Source organism: Suricata suricatta, chromosome 8, assembly GCF_006229205.1.
Source record: "Suricata suricatta isolate VVHF042 chromosome 8, meerkat_22Aug2017_6uvM2_HiC, whole genome shotgun sequence".
NCBI classification, from domain to species: Eukaryota; Metazoa; Chordata; class Mammalia; order Carnivora; family Herpestidae; genus Suricata; species Suricata suricatta.
The window spans coordinates 65369526-65378983 of record NC_043707.1 but is presented as its reverse complement, the minus strand read 5'-3'; the positions used below and the strand labels follow the sequence as shown (position 1 = coordinate 65378983).

The window sequence follows — 9458 nt, the reverse complement described above, 5'->3', positions numbered from 1 at the left end:
AAACCAGTTTCCTTGTTGATTTTCTTTCTATCCATTGATGTAAATGGGTATTAAAGTCCTCTACTATTACTGTATTACTATCAGTTATTACCTTTATGTTTGTTATTACCTGCTTTATATATTTGGGTTCTTCCATATTGGGTACATAAATACTTACAATTGTTCTATATTCTTGTTGGATTGTCCCCTTTATGATTATATAGTGTCCTTCTTTGTCTCTTGTTATAGTCATTGTTTTACAGTCTGTTTTGTCTCATAGAAGTATTGCTCCCCTGGCTTTCTTTTCATGTGCATTTGTGTTATAAATGCTTTTCCATCCCTTTATTTTCAAACTTTATATGTTGTTTGGTCTAAAATGAATCTCTTTTAGGCAGCTTATGGATAGGTCTTGCTTTTTTATCCATTCTGTGTCACTGTCTTTTGATCAGAGCATTTAGTCCATTCACATTCAGAGTAATTATTGATAAGTCTGTACTTACCACCATTTTGTTTACTTGTTTTATAGTTGTTTTTGTAGTTTTTCTCTGTTCCTCCTGTTTCTCACTTCTCACAGTTTGCTGCTTTCTTTAGTGATATGCTTGGATTCCTTTTTCTTTATATTTTCCATATGTTACTGGTTTATGATTTGTGGTCCCATTAGGTTTATAAATGACATCTTATACTTACAGTAGTCTATATTAAGTTAATGGTTGCTTAAATTTGAACCTATTCTAAAAGCACTAGGTTTTAAGTATATGGTGTACTGCTTTACATCTTTTCATTTTGTGAATCCTTTGACTGAGTTTTATAGATATATACTTAATTGTACTGCTTTTGTGCTTTCTACTTTTCTTACTCCTGCTTGTGGCCTTTCCTTTCCACTCAAAGGGTCCCCTTTAACATTTCTTGTAAGGCTGTTTTAGTAGGGATAAATTCCTTTAATTTTTGTCTCAGAAACTCTATCTTTCCTTCTATTCTGAATGGTAGCCTTACTGGAGAGAGTATTCTTGTTTACATGGTTTTTTTTCTTTTCATCACTTTGAATATATCATGCAACTCCCTTCTGGCCTACAAAGTTTCTGCTAAAAAATCAACTGATAGCCTTATGGAGTTTTCTCTTGCTGCTTCTAAAATTTTCTTTTTGACTCTTGAATACCGAGAACAAACTGAGGGCTGATGGGGGAGGCAGAGTGGGAAGAGAAGTGATGGGCATGGAGGAGGGCACTCGGGATGAGCACTGTGTGTTGTGTGGAAACCAACTTGACAATAAACTATAAAAGAAAAAAATAAAATAAAATTCTCTCTGTGGGGCACGTAGGTGGCTCGGTTAGTTAACTGTCCAACTTCAGCTCGGGTCATGATTTCTCAGTTAGTGAATTTGAGTCCCATGTCAAGCTCTGTGCTAACAGCTTGGAACCTGGAGCCTGCTAAGGAGTCTGTGTGTGTGTGTTTCTCTCTTTCTCTGTCCCTCCCTGCTCATGCTCTGTGTCTGTTGCTCTCAAAAATAGATAAAACATTTTTAAAAATTAAAAAATAAAAGTCTTTATTACCACTTTTTACCATTTTAATAACTGTGTGTCTTCCAGTGGACCTCCTCGGACTGATTTTGTTAGGGGCTCTGTGTGCTTCCTGGATCTGGATTTCTATTTCCTTCCTCAGGTTTAGGAAGTTTTCATCTGTAACTTCTTAAGTTCTCTGCCCCCATTTCTCTCCTCCTTCTGGGATCCTTGTAATACAAATGTTATTATGATCGATGGTGTCTGTGAGTTCCCTTAATCTGTTTTTTTATCATTGTTTTTTTCTCTCTCCTGTTAAGTTTGATTGCTTTCCATTACTCTGTCCTGCAGGTCTCTGATCTGTTCTCCTGCTTCCTTTGGTCTACTATGTATTCCCTCTAGTGTGTTTTTAATTTCCGTTATTGATTTCTTCTTCTCCAGCTGGTTCTTTTTCATGTATTCTGCCTTTACTGAGGGTCTCACTAAGGCCCTCCACTCTTTTCTCAAGTAAGTGAGTATCTTAATGACCATTACTTTAAATTCTACATCAGGCAGATTACTTACTTCTGTTTCATTACGCTCTCTTGCTGTGGTTTTGTCCTGTTATTTCATTTGAGGTACAGTATACTCTACCACCTACCTCTACCACCTCATTTTGTGTGACTCACTGGGTCTATTTCTGTGTTAGGAAAGTCAGCTATGTCTTCTGCTCTTGAAGCTCATGGCCTCATGAAGAAGAGGTTTTATAGTATCCTGCAGTACAATATCACCTGTTCACCAGAACCTGGTGCTTTAGGAGTGTCTCGTGGGTGTTATGTGTGCCCTACTGTTGTGGCTGAACTGCATTTGCTGTTAGTCCAGTCATCTACAATGGCTCTCTTTGCCTGTTGTGGGAAGGGTTTGGTCCCTGTGTTGTTAGTGGGCCAGTCCAAGGCTGCCTTGGGCTGGAGTTGGCTCAGACCAGGCATTTGCCAGAGCTGCAGCAGCACTGATCTGCAGAGCGCTCTTCCTGTGGTGTCCCCCTGAGAAGCCTTTGTTGCTGGGTGGGGCCTGCAGTCACCCGGTGTCTGCCCACAGCCCACAGCTGGGGCCATAGTTGTTCTGTTATATGTGGTTATTACCTTCTTCCCAGTGCAGGAGTCACTTAGGAGTGGTGGTGGCCCCTGTCAGGGCTGCTTTCTTACTGCTAACTTGTGCCACCACTTTTGATGGACTTCTGCCAAGGACAGGTCTGAAAGAGAAGACAGGGTGGGGTGCACAGTGTTAGCAAGGTATTTGCTAGTCTGCTGTGGGAGGGGACTTGGAGCCACTTTTGGAAACACTTGCCTAGGCTAGGTTGGATGAGACGAGTCTGCAGGAGAATGCAGGGCACACTGTTAGCAAGCAAGGTGACGAATGTTCAGCTGCTCTGGCTCCCACAGGTGTCTGTATATCTATCTAGGCTGGGGGCACAGGGGATGGAGTTGGTTTCTACCAGCTCTTCTGTTGTTGGAGACCCAAAGATTCCTGCTGCTCTGCAATTAGTAAACAAATCTCCCTCCCATTTACCCGTTCTCTCTTTCAAGCTGTTCTTTCTTTGTGGGGCTGTTTGTTGCGCTCTTTAGGGGCAGGGACTTCACCCTCTTGGCTCTTTCAGAGGCCAGCATGCTGATTTTTAAAGTTCTAGGAATTAAGCCCCACTGATTGTAAGAATTCATTGGAGTTGGGCCCCTAAGATTTCCAAAGCCAGCTTTACAGGGGATTCATCTTCCCAGGGAAGGTCTCAGTGCCTGGGGCTCTGGCTTGGGATCTGTGCCTCTCTCTTCTCCATGCCCACGGTGGCCTTCCCTCCACAGACAGTCCCGCTGGTCAGTTTGGCTCCCAACCCCATCTCCACCTTTCCTATCCTCTTCTATGCAGCTTCTCCTCTACAATTAGCAGGGAGTCTTTTCTGCCAGCCTCCAGGTCATTTTCTGGATTATTCACACTGAGGTAGGTGTTACCTAGTTGTACCATGGGATGAGGCGAGCTGGGATTCTCCTACTCCACCATCTTCCCAGGAAGTCCCCTTTAGCCCCCTGCTCCATGTCTTTTAACCTTTATTCTAGAGTTATACATGCTTTACACACTACATTTAGATCATTAGAGTGTTCTAAATTTAACTATATAATTACCTTTACCAATGAGATTGAAACTTTCATGTTTTCCTCTTACTATTCAGCGTTCTTTTACTTCAGCTTGAAAAATTCCCTTTAAAATGTAGCATAGGGCCAGTTTAGTGAAGATAAATTCCTTCAGCTTTTGTTTGTCTGGATAAGTCTTTATCCTTTAATGCTAAAGGACAACTTTGCCAGGAAGAGTATTCTTGGCAGGTTTATTTTATTTTAGCACTTTTGTGAGATCATGACCTGAGTAGAAGGCAGACGCTTAACTGACGGCGCCATTCAGGCACCCCTCTGTTTTAACACTTTTAATATATCCTGTCACTCCTTTCTTGCTTGCAGAATATCTGTTGATTGTCTCATAGGGGATTCCTTGTACTTAAGAAGTAGTTTGTCTCTTAATGCTTTTAAAATTCTCTCCTTGTCTGGGGTGCCTGGGTGGCTCAGTTGGTTGAGCGATAACTTTGGTGTACTTCATGGTCTCATGGTTCATGAGTTTGAGCCCCACATCATGCTGTCTGCTAATCAACACGGAGCTGTCTTTGGATCCTCTGTCCCAATCTCTCTCTGCCCCGCCCCATCTCATGCGTTCTTGCTCTCACTCTCTCTCAAAAATAGGCATTTGAGAAAAAAATTATCTTCGTATCTGATTTTTCACAGTTATAATGTGTTTCAATTTGGGTCTCTGAATTCTCTGGGCTTCCTGGATCTAGAAGTTTTTTTATTTCTTAAGTTTCTTTCTTTTTTTTTTTTAATGTTTTTTATTTATTTTTGAGAGACAGAGAGACAGTACGAGCAGGAGAGGGTCAGAAAGAGAGGGAGACACAGAATCTGAAGCACAGAGCCTGATGCCGGGCTCTAACCCACAAACAGGAGATCATGACCTGAGCCGAAACTGGACGCTTAACCAACTGAGCCACCCAGGCACCCCTCTTTTCTTAAATTTCTTTCTTTTCTTAAGTTAAAGAAGTTTTTGGCTATTTATTTAAATAAGTGTTGTGCTCCTTTCTCACTTCTGGGACCCCTATAATGTGTATGTTGGTCCTCTTGATGATGTCCTATTAGTCCCTTAAACTAGTTTAACCTTTAATTTTTTACTTTGTTTCTCTGATAGGATGAATTACATTGCATTTTGAGTCTGCTGATCCTTTCTTCTTTTTGATCTAGTTTGTTGAATATTCCAGTTCATTTTTTGTATTTTCACTCTGTAATTTCTGTTTGGACTTCCTTATATTTTCTGTATCTTTGTTGAAGTTCTGATTTCATTCATGCATTGCTCTCCTGACTTTGGTGAGCATCTTTAGGACAGTTATTTTTTTTTTATTATTATAGTTTATCATCACGATTTCCATAGAACACCCAGTGCTCATCACAGGTGCCCTCCTCCATGCCCATCTCCCATTCTCCCTCTCCCCCACCTCCTGTCAACCCTCAGTTCTATTTTTAAGAGTCTCTTATGGTTTGCCTCCCTCCCTCTCAACTATATTTTCCCCTTCCCCTCCCCTATGATCCTCTGTTAGGTTTCTCTTGCTCCACATATGAGTGAAAATATGGTATGTGTCTTTCTCTGCCTGTAGGACAGTTGTTTTTAACTCTGTCAGTTAAATCACCTACCTCATGAAGCTCTGTTTCTGGAGTTTTAGCTTTTTTTTTTTTTTTGGAACATATTCCTCTATTTCTTTACTTTTCTCAATTCTATGTTGGTTTCAGCCACCTTAGTCTTGACAGAGTGGTCTTATACAGATGTATGCCATGTTGATTAGCCTGTGCTGAGTTCCTTATTGACTTTCAAACCTTTGTGATTGTCGAAGCAGCCTTCTTTGTTCTAAGTGGCTCCCAGTAGTTGAGGGTCTGCTAAGATTTGTCACTGTCCCAAAGAGAAGGATCTCAGTACCTAGACTGAAAGCTAGACCCTCAAACAGCAGCTGGAAAAGTGTGTAATTGGTATCCTTACAGGGAGAAACTGAGAAATAGGCTTTATTGTCTACCCTCAGGACTGGACTAATTTGGAGAGCCATGAGGTTATGCTTCTCTGCCTACTAAGAACTGCTTTGTTTGCTTTGGTCCTGTTGGACATATGAATGTAAACCCTCTTGGTTATAGAGCCATATAGTCCAGAGGCCTGTCCTTGGGCAGCAGCTTTAAAAGCTTACGTTCCAGACATGTGTACAAGTTCCTTCCAAGATGATACTGGAAATTTGAAGCAGACTTGAGGGACCAGGTGGAAGAGGTGTCTTCCCTGGTCTCTGGAGCGTCACAGTCTCCTCCTAGATATGTGTTAAATTGGAAGAGTGACCCTGAGGCAGAAACTTTTAAAGTGTGTAAATAGGATTCTTTCAAGGAAAAACTGGGAGGTGAGCATTTTTTGCCAGCTCTTTCTGTGCTGCTGAGGCCCTGCGTGGATAGCCAAAGCACATTATTGTGAGCCCATTAAGAACAGTTTTATTGTTTGCTGTCGTGTTTGTGGGTCTCATGATTGCAAGTCCTCTGAGCTTTCCAGAGCTAAGTGTTTTGATGCCCTTTCCTCAGGTGGTAGTATTAAAAGCTGGAGTGTTAGGGACACCTGGGTGGCTCCGTTGGTTAAGCGTCCAACTTCAGCTCTGGTCACGATCTCATGGTTTGGGAGTTCAAGCCCCGCTTTGGGCTCTCTGCTGTTAGTACTCTTCTCTCTGCCCTTCCCTTGCTCGTTCTCTCTTTCTCGAAATAAACAAAAAATATATGTGATTTTAACCCCCAATATATATTGGGGTGTTAGATGTGGGATCCAAACCCTTTACTCCTCAGGGAGGAGCTGGAGGTCAAGTATTTCCTCCCATTGAAAGGCCCTTTAGGAGGTATTTTCTCAGTAACCCAATGTGTAGGTGTTGCCCAACTAGCTTGAGAGGCAATTGCTCTGTGTAGCTATCGATTCGGTGTGTCATGGGAGGAATCACCTGTTGCCATCTCAGACTAGACTGTACTCAAATACAACTTATGTTTACTTTAGAGGGTTCTGTACTAGATATACCTAAAAGTAGGAGCATTTTTCATCAAACCAAGTTTCTTTATATTAAAAAAAATTAACATTTTTGACATAGCTCTTTTTCTACTTACTCACCTTTATTGATAAAAGCAGTTTAGTGTGAAATTTGGAATATCAGTATTGATGCATAGAGAGGTAAAAAGTTCTAATATTAATTAAAAACTGCCAGTATGTATGGAAATAACATTGCTAGCTAAGACTTTATAGAACAAGTTCATGGGTAGCTATGAAGCAATAAATGATTTTATTGCACAGAAGTTATTAAAAAGCAAAATAATTCCAGTAATATTTTAGAAATATTTCTAGTTACTAAGCTGAGTACTCAAATTCCTTATATAGTATACTTGTTATTCATAGTACTTAGGAAAACTGAATAGACTATATTTGCAGTCTGTTTTTTAAAGATTTTATTTATTTAAAGTTTACTTATTTGGGGAGGGGGGAAGCTCCAGTGGGGGGGGGGGAGCAGAGAATCCCAGGCAGGCTCCACACTCTTGGCACAGAGCCTGATTTAGGGCTCAAACTCATGAACTGTGAGATCATGACCTGAGCCAAAGTCAAGAGTCAGACACTTAACTGAGCCACCCAGGTGCACCATGATTTTTTTTTTTTTAATAATCTCTCCACCCAACACAGGGCTCCAACTCACAACCCCAAGAGCAAGAATAGCATGTTCCACCAACTAAAGCACCCAGGCACCCCTAGACATAATCTGAAATTATGTTTAGATTGAGCACTCTATGCTTTTTTGAAACATTAATATACATAGTGTTCTGGAAATTTACAACATTTATATAAAATTACATAGCTTCATTGTGAAAAATTGACTCAAAATTTAAAGATTCCATATTGTGTATCTTTTTTTACACAGTAGTTGTCTGCTTACCAATGAGGTAAATAGAATTGGATTGCACTTAATTATTCAGAAGTTTTTCATAGTAGCTTGTAAAGTCAGTGTTAACTGGCTCTGAAGTCTAAAGAACTAAGGAGTATAGAAGAAAAATTTTAAAAGCTAACAAAGCAGAAGCTATCATAATTATAGCAATCAGAAGTAGCTGTAAATAATGGATAGCAGTTCCATTGCCAGCAGCAGTAAATGACAGAATAGAAACAGAAGTGAGGAAGGAGAAAGAACAGTATTTGAGGCAACTGATCTTTCAAGGTCACTTTCTTTATAAAGTACCCTCACAAATACCCTATTATTTGAAATTAACTAGAGCAAGGGCAAAGCTAAGGCCATTTTCTGAGAGCCCAAAGGCATCACTATATTATGGCACACTACAATAGTGACCACAGCAGTGACCTTCTTTGAGTCTTAAGGAAAAGTTGAATTATGTTTAATATATTCCATATACTACATTTCATAATAAAAACTAAGTGTTAAACTGAAAATTAGATGGACTCCTATTTATCTGAGATACCACAATTCTTAATTATGACTAGATAACCCTATGGCTAGAGTTTTAAAAAATCTTCTAATTGCACATAAGCCTGTGTGTATCAACTCTATATAGTTACTATATTAATTGTGACTATAAGAATGTAAATAGATGATTTACTACATAAGTTGGCACTCTAGCCACTTGGAAATAACATTTATGTAAATAAACTCAGACATCAAAGAACTGAAATAAGCATGTTAACCTTTTTCTATTGTATTCTGTCATTATGACAGTTTTAGTAAGTGCACTGTTTTTAGAAAGAATAGAAACTATCAAAGTGACTAATTTAGAACTATATAGTTTATGGATACCTATAAGAAAAGCAAAATGGATTTGAACAGAAGACTTCTACACATATTTAACTTCTGTCTTCATTTTTTTAGTCTTTATGGTTTTTCAGTATATACAGTCTCATTCTTAGGGTCCCAAAGTTGGGTCAGAGGACCCAAATGAAGGACATGGAAAAATAGTAGAAATGAAAAGTTTAAATCAATCCCAACTAAATTACTTTGAGAGGTTTTTCTTTGAAAAATTTCTCTTATAGTGAACCTCTCTTGTAATGAAGACAGGTAAAGCAGAGTAGTTAATAAAAACTTATTTCCTATTAGAAATTCTGAAGGGAGTTGTTCTTTATATATACACCTGTTAGATTAACAAAATATAGTGTACCTTTATACTTTTGAAATTTTCAGATATAAAATTTTAATCTTTTTTCAATGCTTATTTTTGAAAGAGAGGGAGGGAGACAGAATCTGAAGCAAGCTCCAGGCCCTGAGCTATCAGCACAGAGTCCAATGCAGGGCTCGAACTCATGAACCATGAGATCATGACCTGAGCCAAAATCGAAACTCAACCAACTGAGTCACCCAGGTGCCCCAAGATTTCAGTCTTAAATAGAAACAGTGTCATTAGCATAAAAAGGAAAAACATTTGTATAAAGAAAATCTAGTTTTCATCGAGTTACTTAGTATGGTTTTAACATATTTAAGTGAACATGTGTAATTTTCCCAAAATGAAGGATTTAAACAGAACTTGGAAAACTCTCATGGTTTGTTATAAAAAGAATTTGTGTACTGGGCAGAAGGCTGACTTAGAAAATCATAGACTCTTAGAGGTCATTTAAGTAATTTATTCATTTAACAAAAATTTATCGAACACCTACTCTGTACCTATTTTTTCTGCAGGAATCAGAATTAACCAGATTACAAGCCAAAATTTCTGGACATGAAAGGGCAGGAGACATCAAGTTTCTACCAACCCTGCTTACACCTGCAACAGAAATTATGCCTGCCATTCAAGATCCAAAATTTGCCAAACATGCTCATGCAGCTTTTTTCAAGTGTAGAAAACTGCGTCGCTCAATTAGTGCCAGTGACCT

The 9458-nt window shown here is 39.2% G+C and overlaps 1 protein-coding gene across 1 annotated transcript in view; it reads left to right on the top strand.

Moving 5' to 3' along the window:
- CCDC18 (coiled-coil domain containing 18) overlaps positions 1–9458 on the top strand; it is an 83358-nt gene that overhangs the window by 72762 nt on the left and 1138 nt on the right. The window contains exon 24 of the mRNA XM_029945801.1: positions 9265–9451. Coding sequence (XP_029801661.1) covers positions 9265–9451 — 187 coding nt within the window. The remainder of the gene's footprint in view (positions 1–9264; positions 9452–9458) is intronic.